This window comes from Gallinula chloropus, assembly GCF_964237585.1.
Source record: "Gallinula chloropus genome assembly, chromosome: 10".
Taxonomy (NCBI): domain Eukaryota; kingdom Metazoa; phylum Chordata; class Aves; order Gruiformes; family Rallidae; genus Gallinula; species Gallinula chloropus.
In genome coordinates, this window is record NC_140095.1 from 8,508,461 (window position 1) to 8,530,323 (window position 21,863).

A 21,863-nucleotide genomic window follows, 5' to 3' on the forward strand; every position below is an offset into this window, starting at 1 on the left:
AATGTTCTTCTCTCTTTGGGAGTTGGCAATGTGGGAATTCTACATGTAAATGAATAAAGGAGGAAATACTTGTAGGGAATTTTGGTTCTGGCATATATCCTTAAAACCTGAGATTGTTATTAGGCTTCACACTTGTGGTGGTGACACTAATTGCACTATTATTAGCCTCTTCCAGAAGGGTCATGTCAGCAGCGTTAGGGTGTTACAGTCTCATAGCTGGCTCCAGTTCTTGAGCTTTGGAGATGCATCGTCTTTCACCCATCTGGAAATCTGAGGCTCTTAACACTTGTTAAAATAATGAGCTGTGTTCCTCCCAATGCTGGGGACGGGATAGCTTTAGATTGATATTTATAGCTGGTCTCTGCTTGGGCAGAAGCTTTTTTCATATGTCACAGTACTGAAGTAGCATATTTTTTTATATTAAAATGCTGAATGCCACTCTTCTTCATATTATTTAAGATGATGGAAGGGTGTTACATAGGAGGGAGCGTTTGAACGAAACTGGGTGTCTTGATGTGGTTGCTTGGACAGGCTGGCAGCTGTGTTTGGGCTGTATTTAGCCGTGAAGGTGTAGAGTGCTTGGGTGGTAGAAACTCTTCTAGGGCAAGATATTAATTATTTAGTGGTAAGTATGTGGATGGTTAACCCCAGGCTTCCCAGTTACAGGTATTTTTGAGCAGTTGAAATAGTAGTTAAAAAAAGGTCATTGAAATAAAATTGAACCACTTCCCAAAGTGGGAGGGCACATGACAGTGATAGCCTGCCTGTGGGAGCAGGCAGGCCGTTGGCAGGATGATGCCACTGCATCCTCTGAAGGTTTCGATGGACATCTCGCCCAGCCCCGTTTGGTAGCAGGCTTGATCAGCATCGCGGCCAGCTTTCACCTGTGAAGTGATGTTTGAGGTGGTTCTTCTCGTGGCTGTGCTTTTTTCATTGTGGCATTGGGCCATATGGGCACTTCTCATGCAGGTTTGGGAAGCCTCTGATGCAGCAGTTGGCTGTAGCACAGTTTACCTGCTTTCTGGTCATCTCCAGCTGTCTGCAAGTCTTTAGCCTTGAGTACCACGAGTTTTCTGAACTGAATCCTGGCTGTTCAGCAAATGCTTCTGAAATGCAGAGAGATCCCAGGACAATAACATGGATTCCAGAACTTGCCACTGTGTAGGAACTGTGGTACAGGAAGCAAAATGCTGCCCCAGAAAGGTGGGGGCAGAAATCCCAAATTTACTCCTCTGACTATCTGCAGACATTACTTTTATGCTTTCCGAATGCCTTCCGGAGGCATTTCTCTAGCTGTGTAAGTGGCCTTTGCTTTTCATAGCTAACCAATTGCATTGTTACCATCTGAAACCCAAATTCTTTCCTCCTGCACCAGATGCAGACCCACAGGCTATGAAACGTTGGAGCGTTTCACGAAGCAGTGCCTGGCTTTGAATGCAAACCAGGGCACATCCAGCCAGGTCATCGCTCCGAGTTGTTTACAGTCCCAGGAGCTGTGGCAGTTTCCTTGTGTGTTTACAGCACTTTCTGCTGCTTTCTGCTTAACTCCTACACGCACACAAATCACAGCTTCTCTTGAAGCTTGGAAAGCATCGTAGGTTATGAAATAACTGCAGTCTTGTGTGAGATAGCGAAGGCGTGCTCCATTTGCCTCTCCAGAGGACCATGGCATGTTTAAAACACCTGTACAACTGGAAATGAGAAACAAAGTGTTATTTCCCAGCTCTTCCTAACTGTTGAAGCTCCTCTACCCTGGTATCATGCAGTAATGCTATTTAGAGGTAGCTACGTGTGATCCTAACTGCTGGCAGTATTTAAACAAACACATTTTGTTTTCAAAACTGACTTGCCCAGGAATCCTTACACCTCCTTAAGAAATGCTGTGTGGTGTTCCAATCAGATGTCTTCTCCTCTTGTGCAGGTGACCTGATGAAGAGTGCTTCGGGGGAGTTTGCAGATGACCCCTGCTCCTCTGTGAAACGAGGGAACATGGTCCGAGCGGCGCGCGCCCTTCTCTCTGCCGTCACCCGCCTGCTGATTTTGGCTGACATGGCAGATGTCTACAAGCTGCTCGTTCAACTTAAAGTAGTAAGTGTAGTTCTGGGCTGTGATTCGCTCTGCTGTGCCTGGCACGCCAGGCATGTTGTCAGGTGGCTTTGGTTCATGCATGTGGGCTGACCCCGCTGTGTGCTCTGTCAGCAGCTCGCTTCTGGAGCAGGGAAGCTGTTGGGGTTTTTCCTCCCAGCAAAATGTGCATGGTGGATGTTTGTCACTTGTTTTTCCATTTTCCACTGATTGTCAGTAGCTTTTGACACTGTTGTGCTTTATTCTGAACTTCCAGTGTTGAAACTGAATGTGTTGTGCTCTGCAGCTGCAGGTGCTAACCACCTTTCCTTGTCTAAGAGACAATCTGGTTCTCTCATAACCAGTGCTCCCCTGTAGCTGCTAGGGATGAGTAGCTTTGGTAGACTAAATAAAATGAATGCGGAATACTTGAGGAAGCCTTTTCTTTCCACAAGCAAGAGGGTGGCTGGTTTGTATGGAATTTGAAATGAAAGGAGATTAGATGCTGGGCCTGCTTTTGTGGCAGGGCTTTGAGGACTCTCCTCGAGCCCTTTGGCCGCAGCTCTACCAGGGCCCTGGGCTCCTTCATGCTCTATCAAATGAGTGTGCTTGGCTGTCTCTGTTAGCTGGTGACTGTGAAGTAGAACTACAAGTCTTGGGAAGCAGCCTTGGGTACTCTTGGTCTTTGAAGGATCTCCAAAAAAATAAAAGGGGGCAGAGGAAGATCACTTTCACTGCCTGCTATGAAGTATGTTCTGAACCACTTCCCGTGACTGCATTACGTGGAAAAACGTGTAAATATATATTCTTTTAGGTGGAAGAAGGTATCTTGAAACTGAGAAACGCTGGGACAGAGCAGGATTTGGGTATCCAGTACAAAGCACTCAAACCAGAAGTGGACAAGCTGAACATAATGGCAGCCAAAAGACAGCAGGTATGGTGATGGCATCTCTTCCTCCTTTGTGTTATTTCTGCTTTTCCAAAATAAGGCAGCCTTGCTGCTCTTAGATGGTTCCCATCGCTGCTAATACTGTTATTTTTATTTTGCTTTTATTGCTGAGTACTTTGTGTTGCACTGCACTGTGTTTAGGAAATTTGAGCTTCCCTGGTAAGTAGAAAGTGCGCTCAGCTGTAGTGTGCTGCTTCTGACGCAATGTGTTTGCTTGTGGCAGTGCTGTGGTACCCGAACAAAATGCTGCTTCCTGAGACTGTGCTTCTGTCCTGGTTCAGGCCAGGCCAGAGCTCAACTCCCCAGGCAGCCAGAACAGGGGAGCTGAGTTATCCCTGGCTGTTTCCAGCCCTCCAGACATCACTGCCTCATAAAGGGGTTGCTCGGGGAGGGCTGCTCCTGGTGCCTCCAGGGCAGGCAGAGTGCAGCCAGGGTGTTGGGTTGGTCCTTGTGTTGGGCAGCACTCTTGGTTGATAAGGCACTCTGTGTTACCACTGGGTGTAGGTGAAATTTGGCACAGGCTGTTACTGTTCTTTCACGATGACCCTGTCAGCAAACTGTCCTTATCCCAACCCATTGAGGCTCTGTCTGCTTCTCCTTGGGGAGCGAGTGAGTGGTGTGTAGAACTCAGCCACTGCTTAGGGCTGAACTGCCACAGCTTCCCCCTGTGAAGTAGGGCAGGTGTGGGTAAGGAAGGAGAACTGAGGTGTGACTGGGTGCCTGGTGCACTCGTGACCAGATGGCACTGGTTAGTGCAGAGTTAGGGGTGAATGCACCCACTTAAAGAAGTCACAGCTGGGCACTGAATCACAGCACTTTCCAAGGAAGTCAGTGGGGATTCCACGTGGTCTTGCACCAAAATGCCCATCTGAGGAGGGATTTAAACTCCAGTTTGTTAGTGTGTGTTCTGTGTTTGGATAGCTTGTGCTTAACCTTAAATCACATGTGTGATGTTTTGCTGAGCAGCGCTGCTGTGACTCACTCCTGTGTAGGTAAGCTTTCAAAGCACGCAGAGCTGTGGGCAGTCCCCTTTATCAGAAATAGCATAATTCCTGCAGAGCATCTTTGTTTGTTTGCTCTGCTGATACATACAAACCAAAACTGCTTATGCACCCCTGACACTGCCAGGGTGAGGTTTTGGGGTTTTTTTTACACAGATTCATCTTTGCAAATCAACTGGTTGGAGGCAGAAATGGATTGCTGGGTGGTTATGTATCTAAAATCTGATTGCAGTAAATGGGTGCAGGGTTGTGATGGCAATGCAATAAATGCTCTAAACGGCTTTGTGATGGATTGCTCCACACCATGGGAAGTGGTTGTACTAAATCTGTAAATCTGTAAGCCTGCTTGGAATGCCCTCCCTGCTTAGTGTGCGTCTTACAGAGGTCGTGTATTACCCATCCATTCTGAAGAGTCTGTCAGAGTTTTTATTTCCTTTCTCAGTGAGCCAGTCCTCTTTGTTTTCATCACTTCTGTTAGATTTGGGGACTGGAAAATTATGATACTGCTAATAAGTGTTTTGTTCTTCCTTTTATAAACTTACTGCTCAGGCTGGACACAGAAACCTTACCTAATCATCATGCTTTTATTCCAAAAACAGAGGTGATGGTGCTTTAGAGCATCACAGCAGTGAGTGTTTGGGAAAAGATGTATGGACTTGCTCTCTAATCTTAAATGAGCAGTAATTACAGTCATTGGATTAATTTCATCTCATTGGAGACGAACAAGAAGTTGAATGAGATGATATACTTGCTCTTCTAAAATTAAGTACCTGAGTCTCTTGAGGAGAGTAAACTCAATCTTCTAGGTGTGATTAAAGAAAACATTCTGGTTGTGAGGCTTGGAGTTTAAATTCCAGAAGATTGTACTTCTCGTGTGAGTGCGAGAGTAGATTGTGGGGGAAGCCTCTTGTTTGTTTGATAGTTAACTGAAGAACCAAGCTAATTTTTATCTAAAAATGTAAAGTGGTCTGTTTTGAGGATTTAGGTTTCTTTGTGGGTTTTTTGCTTCATTCTGTATGGGGTTTTTTTTTGTTTTGATGTAATGCAAACTGGAAGGAGTAGGGAGAAAAATGTGTGCTTTCAACTTCTGTGCCCTCTTGATTTACAGGTATACACTGGCTTTCAAAATGCTGATCCTCTCCTGTGGAGGGGAGCAAAAACTCCAACCTCAGATCTTGAATTGTGGAGCTGTGACTTGCCTGAGAGTACTGCTTCTCTTGTCTCCCTGAAGCGGTTGTGGTTTTGAAATTAGTTGAGCCCTTAAGAATAGGGACAGTTGGGCAGGAGGAAGCTGGATTTGAGCATAGGAGGCAAAGAACCTGCAGGGAGAGAGTGGATGGATGTTAAATGTGGGGAAAGTTCTCAAGTGCTTTTTTTTTTTCCCTTTAATTTTCTTAATAGGAGTTGAAAGATGTGGGTCACCGGGATCAGATGGCGGCGGCCAGAGGAATTCTGCAGAAGAACGTTCCCATTCTGTACACGGCGTCCCAGGCCTGTCTGCAGCACCCGGATGTGGCCGCGTACAAAGCCAACAGGGACCTGATCTACAAGCAGCTTCAGCAGGCGATCACGGGCATCTCTAACGCTGCTCAAGCCACGGCATCAGATGATGCTGCCCAGCAGCAGGGTGGAGGGGGAGAGCTGGCTTATGCTCTGAACAACTTTGATGTAAGTTTTGAACCCTGTATGTAGAAAAAGTAGGAACTCCAACTCGTGTTTGTGCACCTGATTTGTTAGCAGCAGCTTGCTCTTAGCTATATTGCCTGAAAGATCATTTGCTTTTGAAATACAGCAAGTTCCAGGTAATGCAGGCGTTTATTTTTAAAAAAAGTCTTTTTCCAAGCTAGGATTGATGGAACATAGAAAGTTATATATGTGGCTCTTGGTGATTGAAGGTTGTCAAGCTAAACTAGCTCTGAAATAGCAGTTAGTCTACTGCTACATTAGATGTAAGCCCTTGGTTTATTTGAAATTGATTATTTCATAATATATTTATGTAATGTATTCTTGTGGGTGACAGAAAGACTTATTAAAAGTGAATAATGTATCTGGAATTGCCCAAACTACCTATTGAGAAGAACATGAAGTGGGAAGTTTAATATGATCTTTGGTTGGGAATGAAATCGTCTCATGCTGATGTGTTGCACTGATCTGTCATACTCTTTATCTCACATTCAGCAACTGGCTGAGGATAGCCATGCATTTTTACTGAGAACACTTTCCTTTTGAAGCCAATATTTGCTGTCTACCACTGATTCAGCCTCTGAATTTTAAACACCTCGGCACTAACTAACTTCTGAAACTCTATTTAATATTGCAAAGCCATCACTCAGAAGGTGTTTAGTACTTTTTGTCTTTGCTCACCTTCACTTTTTTGCTCTTGCCACTCTTGCTTTTCCCCTGCATTACTTTCTCTGCCGTGTTTCTTTTACCAGAACAAAATTCTACGTGGTTCTCCCTCTGCCCTGTGTGAAGCCTCTCTGTGTCACCCCTTGGGTAATGAGAGGATGTCGTGGTTGTCTTGATCTTTGTGACTGTGGCTTCAGTTTTAAGTCTGCCTTTCTTAAATTCCATCAGCTCTCTGTTCAGCTACGTAAGGCTTAAGAGTGTGCCTCAGGCTGGCACCCAGAGCATCAGGGGTTTGAGCAGGTGTCTGTGGGAGGTGGAGGCTGGTCCTGTTACAGCGCACGATGTTAAGGACTGACTTGGGTGCGTAGAATTGAAGAAGCAATTCAGTTCAGGTTCATGGATTGGCTAATCTAGCTCAAACCATTTAATGTGATTTCTGATATATGGCCATATCTTACTATGTGAACTCTCTAATATATGGCCAGAGACTTAATTTTTGAGTGTTGCAGTTCACATAGAGCTCTTAGTTCCGCTTTGTGAGGCGCTCTAATAGCAGCAGGGCTTGTTCAGCAGGCCAGCATCGATGCACGTCGTGTGTGAGGGCTTTGTCGTCTCATTGCTGCCAAAGGAGACTGACAAAACAAATGTGTTCAGGTCCCTGGCAGATGTTATCCCTGCACTTCATTTCCTGCTGGCGTTTGAGTGTTATTGCACTGGTGTAATGGAGGCTTTGCACACGCATGCCCCAGATACTCCAGTGTGCTTATTGTGATGGTAAAATATTAAATGGCTACCAGAAGATAACAAGATAATGATTATCTCTGACAATGTGTAGTAGTTCTGGTGTTGCATTACCATTGTATTATCTGCATGACTAAAAGTGTCAGGAAAACTGCAGAGCCTGTTGGAGAACACGTGCCATGTTCTAATCCTGCTGTGAAGGCTGTGTGGCTACACAGTAGGGAGACTAAACGTGCTGGCTGGTGGAAGAAGTAGTGGTTGTGATGTTGCTGTTGAAGTTAGATGGCATACAAACTGATAGAGAAAACTCCTATTTGAAAAGAAAAAAAACAGTTATGGAGTGAGCCACATCTCCCCTCCCAGCCCCATAGTGGGAAGAAATCCCACCCAAACCACCAAAGCTTGAAACGGCCAAGAAAGATTTCCTCTTTCTTTAAGAAATTGCAAACCTGTTTAAGTAAACCACTTGGAAGTACTTGCAAGGTGATAAATACTACGTTGCTGCGTCCTGGTGGACTTCTGTGTCTCGGTGTTGCTGTTCCAGCCAGGCTCTCTTAGGTCTTTCACCTTACTAAGGCTCTGTCAGGATAAACCTGTGATAGCTTTCTGCTGTGGAGATGGGTTTCTGTGCTGCTCCAAACATTGGTGTTGATGTTTCGCTCTGAGACCACTGCTGTATTTACCTGCGGACTGATGAAGAGAGGAAAGACTGGATAAACTAGGACAACAGAGCGCTATATGTAGGGCTAATTTTGGACATTTGTTTTCCTTGGGTTTTTTGTTCATGATGGGGTAATTATATCTGACAAGTTAACTAGTGAAGGCACGTCTGAATTGACATGTAGTTAAGAAGAGTTCTGTACTTTGAACCTTATTTGTGCTGGCACGTTTGATTTTTGCCATTCATGTAACAAGGCTTCCTGTGGCCAAGTTTTGTTTAGCTGTCAGGGCAGCACAAGAGATGACTAGCAGCATAATCTGCTGGGGAACCTTTTAGTAATTCTACAAAACTACCCGTGAAAATCTTGCTCGCTGCCAGAGTTGGGTGGCGTTTGCCTTTTGTGCTGATCGGGGCCCTGCTGTAAACATTGGCTGTCGTGATAATTTAACAGTAACTCGCTGCTTGGTCTGATTATTAATCTCTAAACCCTTTATTTTACTAGAAACAAATTATTGTGGATCCATCGACCTTCAGCGAAGAACGTTTCAGGCCTTCCCTGGAAGAGCGCCTGGAGAGCATCATTAGCGGAGCAGCCCTGATGGCTGATTCATCCTGCACACGTGATGACCGACGGGAACGTATAGTAGCCGAGTGTAATGCAGTGCGACAGGCCTTGCAGGATCTGCTTTCAGAATACATGGGGAATGTGAGTATCTTCTGTTTGTTCAGTTTGTGTGGGTTTTAACTCCATGTGATGAACTAAAATGTGGAATTGAAGCTCGTGTGTTCTGTTCCCAGACAGAATTTGAACAGTAACCAGTATTCCCAAAAGGTTTTTCGTGAGGCAGGATCAAACACACTTAAATTGTCAGGGATGCTTATCTTAAAATTGATCTCTCTTCTTCCAAGTGATTATTTTCATAGTGCTAACCCTTCAGCGCTGTTTTTATGACTGTTAATATTGGCTGGCATAGAAAGTCAATAGAATTAAGTCTGTTTCCACCTTAGTTTATGTAAGGTAACTTGGCTTATGGGAAAAGTAGGACTTTGCTTCTGTTGAAGCTTGGAACGTTGAACTGTCATCTTTTTAGCTAAAGGCATAGATTCTCAGAATCAAGTTAATTACTGTCGCTGCTCAGTCTGAGTGGAGGCGATGTATGAAGTTAAATATTTAGTATGAAATCCTGAGAACAGTTTGGTGTAAGTACTGGACCCTGAGCAGTGTTTTCCAGTGTTTAGGCATTTAATGTGCGCTCAGTATTTGAAGCCCGAGAGTTTCTGCAGTTGGAGTGTTGTGTCATGTGGATGAGCTGTGGTGTTTGAGGGCGTCATGATAGAATACTGGACTCCCTCCATTGTGACTTTGTTGTTATCTCAGTGGGTTTTACCTGAACAGCTCTTGCTGCCTTGAGAGATGAGGGTGGGTATTGTAAGATTTAGGCTATGTTTGATCTTTAAATGCTGTTAAAGCTGATTTCAGAAGAAACCGTTGCAGGAATGGCTTAAGCAGACTGTGGCTTGTAGCCCTGTGGCAGGTAAAACTGGCTGAAGACAAAGGGGTGTGGTAAAGTCTCGATTTTAACTTTGAGCATGTGTGAGGTGAAACTTTGTTCAGACAGACCTTGGCTTGTAGTTTGAGACTCTTAATTTTTTCGAGGAGCGTTGCCATGTTATGTTACCTTCTCACCTTCGAATCTCTGGGCGGGAAGTACCTCAGCACAGGGAACCACTGGTCCGCAGGCGGATCAGGGTGCTAGGCTTTGGAGAACAGATGCAGCCTGTCGTAGAGAGGAAGTAAAACAAGGATTTCTGTTTACCAGAGACAAGGACAAAGTAATTGAACAAAACTGAGAGCCAAGCCTTCCGTAGCCTGCAGGCTGAGCTAGGTACTTCGTGTAGTCTGTCTTAATTGCTTGTGAAAGTAGCTTGTGCTCAGCATTGACATTATATAGAACTTACGACTGCAGCTGGGAAGCAAGCGGCTGATTTCTGCTGTTTAAAATGCCTTTCAGAGCAGGGTGTTTTATTAGTATATGATGCATCTGTAATAACCCCTCAAACAAATGTGCTGCTGGATGGAACGAAGCCCCGTTGGCGTGATTCAGAATAAAACATCCACCAAATGCTAATTAAAAACGTGGGAGAGGTAAATGCTCGGTCTTGCACGTAAGACTTGGTGGCATTTCTTTTGCTGGAAGTTGGTCAGTACCCATGTAGGACTGAAAAGCATTGACTTCCTTTTGCAGAAATGCCTGTCCTCCTCCTTGGCTGTGTACTGTTGTCTCTGATATGCAAGTTAAAGTAATCATGCTGAGATGCAAAGAATGTATTCCCTGTGTTATCTCTTTTAACACATTGTGAAATTTGTGGAGCATGCTGAATTTTTTAAAGTCACTGCTATGTTATGATTGTAGACAGCGTAGTTGGGGAAATGAGATTAGAAATTCAGTGAAATGGAGTGGAAAAAGCAATTGATAAATTATGGTGAAAATGTGGGATGGTGTGTAAAAAAATCCATACTGAGGGTAGGGAAAAAACCCTTCGGTGATTAAGCTGAAGAATGAATAATAGTTGGGAATCTAAACAGTGGAAAAGGTTTGATACATCTACAGGAAGAGTAGAGATGTGCTGACTTACAGTAGTGCTAGAAGAAATGTCATATCATGTATATGTATGATAAACCCACAGCTACAGTACCCAGCCATCTCCTGTTGTGCTTTTCTCCAGTCTCCCTTTGAAGAAGGAAGTGAATCAGGCATTAAATCTGTTAATTGCACAGCACTTGCGGTGCATCATAAATCTTATCGGAGTGCTGGAAAAGAGGTATCTGTTGGCTGAGTGCAAAAATTCAGGGGGAAGATGGCATGAGGAATGCACTGGGAAGGCTTAAGCAGGGGGATGTCTTGAGGCAGATTCCCTTTTGATTTTAAATGCCTTCTGGTTCTGTGACTTCTTCTAGCTTTTGGGGTTTCTTTTGGATCCCCGGCAGTGCAGTAAAAAGGCTGTTTCCTAGGTGGTTTGTAATTTGGAGGTTGGTGCTTTGGACCTGTGGTTTAACTGTGTCTGGGCCAGTCCCCCGAGGTGTTGCAGGCTGAGTTTCGGTGTGTGGCAGAAGTTTCTATCTGAACAGGAGTTCTCAGTAACAAATGGAGTTGTGGGATGTCTTGATCCCTGCTCCAGCTGCTGTCACGGTGGTGAAGCTCGGGAGTGTGCCCCTAAAAGGAGGGCAAGGTTTGCTTGTTTAGTAGTTTCATTACAGACTTCTGTACTCCCTTTTTTCAAATTGGTGTGATTTTTATTGCCTCTTCCATTTGGCACACCTCTCCTGCCATTTTCAAGAGTAGCCCAACTTGGTCACTCTAAATCCTGTATACCAAGGCCAATGTCCTGTCTCAGCAGTGGTCTATAGTAGATGGATGCAAGAAAGAGGACAGTAACAACAGAGCTGTGTAGTTTTACTTGCCCAAAGCATTCCCTGAGTGCTGGCAGTCTGCAGCTCAGACAGTTCCAGAGCTAGCACTGCTGAGTGCTTTTAATGGCTCTTGTTGGACTTTTCCCCAATGAATCTTTATCCAGTTTCTCTCTGAACCCTTATAAAATGACAGCATCCATAATCTTCTGTAGCAAGGAGTTCTCCTGCTTAAACAGGTGATGCGTGAAGAAGCATCTCCTTCTGAAGCAAAACAACCTGTTCCTGTTGGATGGTTCCTCTATCTCCTTCTGAACAAACCTTTAGCAGTTACTTGCTCCCTGCTCATCCCTTCCTATACCAGTTGTTTTGCAGCCAAATGGTGTAAGAGAATCCTGTCTTCCCCAGAACAAAGTGCCTGGTTACATTGGTTGCTGTAGCTCAGCACCTCCTCTCAGCTTTGGCTACGCCCTTGTTACCAAAACAGCATGGTACATTAGGATAGGATTTGTAGTGTGGGATAGGACTCAATTCCCACACTTACCTGTGCTTCACAGAAGTTTGCATTGGTGGGTTGTAGCCTTCTCCTGTGTGTGGACTGGGTGCTAGTTAGGATCATAGAATGCTTGGGTTGGAAGTGACCTCAAAGATCATCTAGTTCCAACCCTCTGCCATGGGCAGGGACACCCTCACTAGTCCACGTTGCTGAAAGCCCCATCCAGCCCTGCCTTGAACACCTCCAGGGATCCAGGGGCTCCCACACCCTTTCTGGGCACCCTGTGCCAGGGCCTCCCCACCCTCAGAGTAAAGAACTTCTCCCTAACATCTCACCTAACCCTGCCCTCTCTCAGCTTGAAGCCATCGTCCCTTGTCCTGTCCCTGCACTCCCTGGGGAACAGCCCCTCTCCATATTCCTGTAGGACCCTTTAAGTATTGGTAGACTGCAATTAGGTCTTTCTGGAGCCTTCTCTTCTCCAGGCTGAACCAGCCCAACTCTCTCAGCCTGTCTTCCCAGGAGAGGTGCTCCAGCCCCCTGATCATCTCCACGGTCCCAGCATTTAGTGTGACTATTTCCTTGTTTAGGTTCACTTGGAGATAGGTGATCCAGCTCTTGTCTCAGAGCTTGGGCATAAGAACCACAGTGTGTGTGCAAAGCAGCAATGATCAGGAATTGGGCTTCAAACCCAGGCTTCTGATCTGAGCCAAAATGCTGGTGTCAACACGTTCCTCAGTCTCCTCCTGTGCCTTGTCTGGGTTTCCAGATTCCCTTTGAGATTTGGGGGACCAGAACTGCACCTGCCACTCAGGATTCAGGCGCACTGTATAGAGGCATGGCAATGTCAGGGTTAATTCTGTGGCTCTGTACTGGTAACACTTGGCACTTGATTGGCCTCAGGATGGCTGCTGAGCACTGAGGTGGCGTCTTCATGAAACTGCCACCTTCGAGGTTGAGCCTCTGAGTCACAGTGGTTGAGTCTGTTCTGTGGACATTAAGTTAGATCGTCTTCCCCTTGTGCATCACTTATTAACAATGTCCACTGAACGTCATCTGCCTTTTTATTATCCAGCCTCTTGCTTTATAAGCCACATTCCCTAAACCACCAGCTGCTTGTCCCTTAATCACAGCAGCTGATCCTCCAGCTTTCCCCTCCTTGCGCTTCGCCTGGGGAGAGCTGGTTCCATTATGGCTTTTGCTCACTTCTCACAATTCCATCAGAAAATAGTTTTCCTTTTTAAGCTCGTATTGCAGGTCCCTCCTGGATTGAAACAGCAAACATGAGCATGTCTCTGCGCGTGGGGCTTTCATTATTTGGAGCAAGGTTCTTTCTTGCTGCTAGCACTGGATGGCAGAGCAAGGATGGGAAGGGTACCAGCGTTCACTGTCAATTCTGACCTGTGTGGTAAAAGCCCAGGGGTGCAAGGTCTCGGATTTGGGATCAGCTGCCTGGAATGCAATAAATTAAAGGACAACCAACAAGCTGGGGAAGGGGCTGGAGAGCAGCAAATCTTCCGAGGAACAGCTGGGGACACAAGGGGTGTTCAGCCTAGAGAAGAGGAGGCTGAGGGGAGACCTTCTCACCGCCTATGATGACCTGACAGGAGGGTGCAGAGAGGTGGGCTATGGTCTCTTCAGCCAGGTGATGGATGATGGGCCGAGGGGGACGGGCTCAAGCTGTGCCAGGGCAGGGTCAGATCAGATGTTAGAGAAAAGTTCTTCCCCAGAAGGGTTATGGGGCACTGGCACAGGCTGCCCAGGATGGAGCTGAGTCACTACCCCTGGGTGTGTTTAACAGATGGGTAGATGAGGTGCTCAGGGGTGTGAGTTAGCACAGGACAGGAATGGTGGGACTCAGTGATCTTAAAGGTCTTTTCCCACCTGGGGATTCTGTGCAATTCTGTGAAATCGACCACATCAGTCATAGCTAACTCATGGCAAGATGGAGATCTTTGTGTGATGTTCTTGCACCCAGGCATTCTTGGTCTGCATTTTAGTAATCAAACAAACCTCAAACACATGTAAGTATAGTTGGATGTCAATAGGCAGGGGAAGAGGGCGAAGCTTGAATGATGTTCCAGATTAACGGTACCCCAGTGAAGAGGTTAGTAAGAAATCTGGGAGTCCTGCAGTCAGCAATCCAACAAAATACAGCAGAAACACCCTTGTGCCTCACTTCATAGCCTTGTGTTGGGTGGGCATTGACTGGCTGCAGCTCGCTCCAAATAAAAGCAGAATATTGTGATGCTGCTACCAGTTTATCCCAGCATTGCCTCTGTGCTGGCAGCTGGTGTGATGCTTCCCTTTGTGTAGAAGACAGGTACAGTTCTTGTCTATGTCTCTGCTTTTCCTTACAGTACCAGCCAGCTCTGCCTCAGATGTATACGTGTGGTTTTCATCGCTGTTACATTAGCTAAGCTGCTCAGACTGAATGCATAAGATCAGAACAGTGTGCTGGTAGAGCTGAAATGTCTCTGTGTCTGTGGGATGCTGGTATGTAGAACGGAGAGGTACAAAAACATGTCGACAGACAGGAGTCCACAGACTTGTGACAGGGTATGTGCTCTGTGCAGTAACTGTGGGTGGTGGTGCTGTGGAGCTGGGGCAGCTTGCCTTGGCATTAGTGTGAAATGTGGTAGGTCCAGGAGGTGGGGTGGGGTTGAGGTTGGGGTTTAGCAGGTTAGAAGGTGCAGGGTGTCAGTCGGAAACTTCACTGGCAGTCTTCAGCCTGCTCTCAGTTTGACTGCGTTGAACTTGCAGAAGGTACTGGTTATCCAGCTGACATGTAAGGCTGGAACTAAACTTTCTCAAGCTTTGGTTGTGCTTTGAGGGCTGAGGGCAGTTCGGCTCCGTTCCATAAGCGCTGTTACGGAGCCAGCCGGCAGCCGCCAGCGGAGGGGTCCGGTTCTGCTTAGTATGCACAGAAGTGTGTAGGGAGCTCTCACTTCAAGCTTGTTCTGCACCCCAACAGCTTGTGAGGCCTGTAGCTACCCTTTCATATGTATACCACTGACTTGGACCTGTACTTGCCTAAACTTTGTGAGAAATTCCAGTTTGGCTAGTGTGGAACGTGAACCCGGAGCCCCGTTGTGTACAACATGCTCTTGTACAATAAAATCCCTTGTTACTACATTTGGAAACGATAAATCATGTTACATAAAGCGGCTTGACAGGTCCTATTTCAATGGGAATTTTAATGCTTTCATATTAACATTCTGACTGTGTCCTTGACTGTCTGGATTGCATTAGAGGTGCTTGGCAGCAAATGGAGAAAAACCATTTGGGGCTGGTTTCAGAGCAGGCGTTCCAGGCACAGATTATTTCAGCTAAGCTTTCCTTTTTTGCTTGCTTTCTTTCTTTCCCCTGCTTTTCATCTTCTGTTTGGTCTCAAGTGGTCAAGTACCGTAGCTGGATGTGTTTGGGGATGGAGGGTTGTGTTTCTTTTAATGTAAATGAGATTAAAATCTAGGAGTGTTATAGCAGAAGTTGAAGGTAAGCGAAGTGGCAGAACCCCTGGCTGCTGCACTGCTACCTTGGAGCTCTTGCATGCTGGACAGCATGGTTTGGCTCTCAGTGTATCTGAATTAGGTCTTAACACTTCTGGTTTTAGACTTAGTGGTCTCAGAGCTTGCTAAATGCTTGTTTTGTGCCATGTTTTTGTGTTGAGCATGCTTACAGAAATGTACTACTCCAAACTACTTGTGCTTTCTCAAACTAATGGCATTGGTTTGCTCTTCTAAGCTTCCTTGAGCATTTCTGATGCTTGAAAATGCGTGGTCATGAAAGTGCCTAGCTTATCATGTATCTTTTGGGAGACAGTATTTTGTTTTGAGAACTACTAGCAAAGAGTACTTCTGCTCCTGACACGCTTGTGTGGTTTGCAGGATGGAGCTGTTTGTCCTGCATTTACCTATTAATGATGTCGATCCGCAGTTCTGTATTCCCACCCAAGATCCAAGCTTGGGAAGGGACATGTGTGGATTTTCACATGGCTGTGGAACGTCTTGATAGCAAGTAACTGTGTGTTTGAAAGGGCTCTTGCACAGCCCTCTAATGAAAGCAGCTCTTTTGTGGGAAGAGATGTGAATTAATATGGCAGACCGATCCATATTTATGATAAAGATGTTGATAAAAATTCTGCCTTGAGATAATCTACACTTTCTTTTTTAATATTGTTTCTGTCAGTTTAAGATGCTTGAATGCTGACGTGATGGACATGGTTTGAAAGCCTGGATGGATTTTCCTGTCATGGACTCTGCTGTTCAATGGAGAGCTGTTCTGTTATGCTGGGCACTAATGCCCACAGACATTATCAGTTTGACAAAGATGCTGCTTTTGAAAACAAAATATTTCTGAAGTGATACAGTTTTCAGTGCTTACAGGCTGACATGAACTAAATAATTCAGCACCCTTGGTGTGAAACCTGATGAAGATGATGAGCACTTCACACTGCGTTGGTTTTGGTACAGAAACAACCTTCCAGACTGCTCACCCTGCATCACCTGTGCCAGGGACTTAGCATGGGGTATGTCTTTGGAAGACGTTCTGGGAACTTCTGCTTCTTAGGTAGTGGTACAAGGGCCTGTGGGAGTAAGTGGAAAGCAGCTCACCAAAGCCTTTACAGCCTTTGAAGCCTTGGGTTTTAAAGCTCTTTGGAGCTCCCTGTCATCACAGATCCCATGCAGCTGCTACAATGAGGGTGCTCAGCCTCAGGAGGAGAAAGAGGGCAGCATGGCTGGGCCTTCTTTGTCAAGACAGTGCAGCCAGCCCTGCCTCAGGTTACTGATCTGTTTGAGTCTGTTTGAGCAAGTGGCACAACTTGAAAGTCCTGAATACTTGGTCAGGCCCAAGGTGCAGCCTTTGTGCTGTGTGGTGAGAATCCATCTCTTCAGGAAGCACATAGCTGGCTTCATGCCCACCTAGAGAAACCCAACAAAGCCCAGCTCGTGCCTGAACTCTAGTTCCAGCAGGAGCTTGGCAGTCTGCTGAAATCCTGAATCACTGCTCTTCTCCATCCCCTACCTTCAGCCTTTGCTGCTTGTTTGGCACAGAATTGCTAGTAATAACTCTTAAATCCAATAGATTTGACCATTGCTGGGACTTGGGCTGAAGCAGCTTGTGCAGCAGTACTCAATGTTGCTGCTTTTCTGTGCTTTTTAGCATTTTTCATGTAGACCCTTAGTATATGTACCAGGAGGAAGGTTGCTGCCTTCACTTGCAGGGCTTGTGCCGTTTGTGTGTGCAGCATAGTTGAAGTCTGATGCTGTCTCAGTTTGAGAATCAAACCCCAAAGGCACCTTGTGTGGCAGTGAAAGCTTCCTCCTGACCTGATCTCTCCTCCCTCACCCCTTTAAGTTTGTAGATGTTTCATCTGATTTTCCTTCCTTCCTTCCTAGACATATGTCTCTCCAGTGTTAACACATGTCTAATGCCTCCTAATATTATAAATCCATACCTTTATTAATCTGATGCTGTTGAGATCACATTTAACTGCAGTGATAAGCTGCACACACTATTTGCTGTGGTGGTTGGCATTTAGCAGTGCTTCACCATTGCTGAGCTGAAAACCATTTTACATAAATATGTTTTAGTTCTGTGCATGGATCCTGCTTTAAATGCTGTAGTTTGTGATTTAATTCATTGGAATCCTACTGTTTTGTAGGAAAATATTTGAACTCTATCTGCCTACATGGAGTTATATATTTAGTCTCCCCTAACGAAGCTCCATTCGGCGATACTTGGGTGCTCCAAGCCAATGTTGAGGAATATAGACAGAACAGAGCATGGAAGCTTGCACAGTGACTACTGATCTGTGGCTAAACAGGCATTTAGCCTCCAGCAGGATCATGCTCTCAGTGTGCAGAAGCATTACACACACAACTGGGCTTTTGAATCTCTCTGGTTGGAGGGGAGGGATAATGGAATTAGTACAGAATTGGAATACTACAGTTCCTGCGTTACAGCAAAACACTTGTGTCTCAAGTTGTGGGCTTCCCCTTGCTGTTTAGCCTTGATCTAATGCAAACTTCTGATTAAGTTCCTGCCTCCTGACAAGGTGAGAGTCAGAAGATAAAGGAGAGAACGAGGACAGTCCCTGCCTGTGCACATGTGTGTCTGCTGCTTGCTGGTACTGCTAACACCCTCTCCAGTTCTCTGGTGATACACAAAACCTGATATTCTCTATTAGCTTTTTTTTTTACTCTCTACTATCTCTTCATCTCTTTTATAGATCCAAATGCAACCAACAGAAGTCTTTCTTGACAGGAGCCCAGAGTTTCTATTCTAGATGTGTTGTTTAATGGCTACACTGTGCTCTTTGCTCTAACCTTTTTTTATCCTGTGTAAGAAAGCTGATGTTCTGTAATGCTCGTAACATGTCCTGGAGCTTTAGACCTACTCTGTCCCAGAAAAGCAACTGAACCGATACAGAATAATTAGTGTTTGTGGCTTAGCCAAGGAGTGGACGTTCTCTGGAGTGGAAATACAGGGGGGAGAGTGACTTAATCCTCCTCATGTCTTAGGAAGGGTTGAGGGTTAAGCTGTATGTTGGAAGGCTGTTGAAATGCAGGAGAAACTTGTGGCTTCCTTCTGGTCTGCAGAGAGACATGTTGCTCAGCAGGAGAGACTGGAGTTGGAGGCAAATGGGCAGAGGAGAACCAGAACAGACAGGTAAAAGTCTTCTGCTCAGAGCTATAAGAAAAACCTTATGATGTGACTTTGAAGATGACTGTGTACTCAAAGTATTTCTGCAGAATTGGCCCTCTTTTAGAGCTGTTTCTTTACATGAACAGTAACAAACCTGTGGGTGCTCAGCCCCAGAACTTCCTCACAAAGGTGTGCTAAAAGATGAGCTTTCCTCAGCACCAATTTAAGAATGCCTTCCCTGGCATCAGGCCGTTAGGGGAGACCCAGGGCATTTCAAAATCAGCAGTCTCCAGGGAGAAGGCCAGGCAGCGTGGTTCTGAGCTTGCTTGCACAATAACCATGCCTCTTACAAATCCAGTGTGTTCTCCTTTCATGTCTCTGTGTTTCAGACTGAACACAAGTGTTGTGTGATGTGCAGCCGTTTGTGGGTTACTGACTCGTACTGCACACGTGGTAACCTCTGACTGCCAAGAAGAGGGGTTTTGCCATTCACTGGGCACTCTACTGCTGCCATATGTGGCCAGGGAAAAAAATTGCTTCTCAGCTCAGAGTCTCTTCTGTATGCCTGAGGTGCTGTCATCTGTGGTTTGCTGAGCATGATAACTCGAATTGACATTATCAGTTACTTGATGAAACCTGCGGAAAGAACTTGGAAAATGAAGCCTGGTAGCTCTTGGGGAGGGGGGAAGCTTGGAAAAGAAAAGGTTCTGGATTTAGGAACTGTTTAGCTCTGTAGATATGGTAACTTGAGAGCTAGGTTCCTCTGTGGAGCAAAGGGGCTGTGGGTGATGTGGAGCAGCTGGAGATGGGGGAGCCATGGGGGTGGGTGCAGATAAGTTAGTGTGGTGGCTGTGGGTGGATTTAACCAGTGCTGCTGGGACAAGGTGTTCAGCAGCAGGCAGGTGTCCTGGGGGGGCCTCAGCCCTTCCTGCTCCAGATTTTCCTCCCAGCCTGCCTTTCATCCCCTGCATGTTAGGGAATGTGTTTTGGTCTGGGATGTAAAAGAGGAACTCCTGAAAAAAATTCTGTATTGCCTTTGTGCCAGGCTGATGGAATTTGGCACTAAAGGTCTCCCCTACAAATGAGGCAAACACCCTGTTTTGTTGTTTTCTGGTTGGGTTTGGTTTGGGGTTTTTATAATAAGAGATGCAGATTTGTCCATGCAGTGTGAGGCTGCACACAGGGGCAGTTTGGGGGAGTCAGGCTATTCATTATCTTAAATTATCCAAGCCTTCGGATAATGCTGATACTGGTAAAACTCTTTGTGTTGCTTTGATGTTGAATGTAGCTGCATAACTTAAGTCAAAATGAAAGGAAATCCACACCAAAGTGTTAAGAGCTTGAGGCATCTTCCAGTGACTCCTCTGAGCACCCCTCACTGTGTGCTGGGGGCTTGTCTGTGTTTTGAAGTTTCTCCCCTTGCCAATGCCAGCTTGTGACTGTTTGTACAGATGGGTTCTAGGGTCATTCCAGGTGCTAATTAGCAACATTAGTATATGGTGGTTTTTAAAAAGCCTGCCTTCCAGTGAGGAAGATAACCCTGGGATGTGTTTGTAGCACACAGTCCGTCCTGTACCTGGTGTTGGAAGTTCTTGGTGGATGTTTCTCCTTCTCAGGCCCCCCAGCAGGTACAGTACACTGACCTCCACTTACGTGCCAGCCCTGTGTTTGCGATCCAGTGCTGTGTGCTGCTGCCAAGCCTGCATCGACTTTGTTCAAAGCATCTTTACTGAACCCCTAATTCTACTTCCACGGAGACTGAGGAACTGGCTACCTTGTATTGCCCAGGTGGCTTCTGTGGCTTCAGTTTCCTTTCCCTCTTTCAAAGATTTCTTATGTGTATCTTTGCCCACTCCACCAGTCACCTTGGACTGTGCTGGGAAAAACCTGTTAGATGGGGTGGGCTCGCTTTTGCCTTTGAACCCCTCCTTTGAGGACTGACTTTGAATCATGTTGGGGAAAGAAGGTGACCCAAGAGCTCTGATATCAAGCACAAAATAAGACTGCAGCTACTTCATCTGATACTGTTCCCCTGAAATGCCAAATTGTGAATTTCCTTCGAGGCAGAATGAGATTTTGGGCATCACTCCAGGAGTCAAAGAATCCCAATTCTAGAGGTCACCAGACTGAAAAAAGCCAAGAAAATGAGAAGCTAATGCAGAAATAGCCAAACTGTTTAAAAAAGCAAAAAGCTGAAAAGCCCTTCTGTTGTGTGCCTGAGCAGCTGACCCCTCGGAGCTAATGGCCTACGAGCTGGTGGTGTTTCTGCCCACGGGACCTCTTCACTGGGGAGGGCAGGGGCTTCACAAACTCTGCAAGTTTATGCTCTTGTGTTGTGAGAGCTGGATAGAAGCAGGTTGGCTCTTGTGTCACTGCTGGTGAGACTGCTGCCCGGGCTCACCTGGGTACAGTGGCCTCCTGCTCACCTCCTTGTGCTCTCACACAGAGTGTTTCTCACCCTGAAAGGCTGCTCCTGTGTGCACAAGTGCCCTGGGACTCCGCTCTGGGAACTGCGACTAAAATGAACGAGGGAGATCCAATGAGGAGTATGTGTGTAGAGAAGGTGGTAGTAATTAAGCTGCAGATCTTTGTGTCCTCATATTCCCCCATATGCTATCGTGATGACTGACTTGCAGAGAATGTAAAACTGTTTGGTTTTGGTGGCAGGTGTTAAAATCTTGAAGTCTCTTTAACTTCCTCTAACTTTTATCCCCAACCAGTTTTGCTGTGGAAACATTTCCACCCCAACCACCCCCCCTTAAGAAGACATGGGTGCTGTCAGATGGAGCTTGAGAAACCTTTGTGAAAGAGCAGGACTCTGTCAAGTACAGAGGGAACTCCTATCCCCTGGGAGTATTCCCAGTGTCTCTTCCAGCAGATGGATTAATTCCTGCAGCTTGTAAGCTTGCTCGGTGGCTCGGGCTGTGTTCCCCACTCCTGGAGCAGTGCCTACCTAAGGGAAGGCGCTTGTGGCTCTAGGCTGCCGTTGGTTAAAGCTTATTTCTTGGTGTAAAACTGAGTCTAACCAGCTGGGTTTTTCGTATTGTTGTCTGCTTAAGTACACTCAATTCCCCTGCCTTTCTGTGCCAGATCCTACAGCTCTGTACATTAATTCTGTTTGTTTTGAATAGCTGCTGCTTTATCTAACGCTAATTTCAGTCATCTATCTAATGATTCCTTTACAAGGAGAGGCTGGTACAATAAAGAATGCAGAGTACCTCTGCATCCCACGGTGCTCTGCTTGGCTTTGCTGCTTTTTTGGGAGCTCTCACCTGAGGTGCCGCTGCCTTCCCGCTCCGCCTCTGATGTGCTGGCGGCTCCCAAACAGTTTATTTCCTTTGACATCAGTTTCCTTTTGAAGAAGGGCAGCCACTTTGTATGTGTCAGGCTTGCGCTGGAATTTTAAATACTTTAATGCATTCTCATTATCTGCAAGGGTGGCTGGCTAATTAGTTAGCTTAGTAAATAATGACTTGATAGTGTCTCTGTAAAGATGACGTTAGGCGTGTGCCGCGTTTCTAGTGCCTCTCTAATCCCGCGCGGTTCCT

General features: G+C 45.9%; 1 protein-coding gene across 1 annotated transcript in view; it reads left to right on the top strand.

The window, feature by feature from the left end:
- CTNNA1 (catenin alpha 1) overlaps positions 1-21,863 on the top strand; it is a 118,724-nt gene that overhangs the window by 22,361 nt on the left and 74,500 nt on the right. The window contains exons 4-7 of the mRNA XM_084268595.1: positions 1,922-2,088; positions 2,879-2,998; positions 5,416-5,682; positions 8,268-8,471. Coding sequence (XP_084124721.1) covers positions 1,922-2,088; positions 2,879-2,998; positions 5,416-5,682; positions 8,268-8,471 — 758 coding nt within the window. The remainder of the gene's footprint in view (positions 1-1,921; positions 2,089-2,878; positions 2,999-5,415; positions 5,683-8,267; positions 8,472-21,863) is intronic.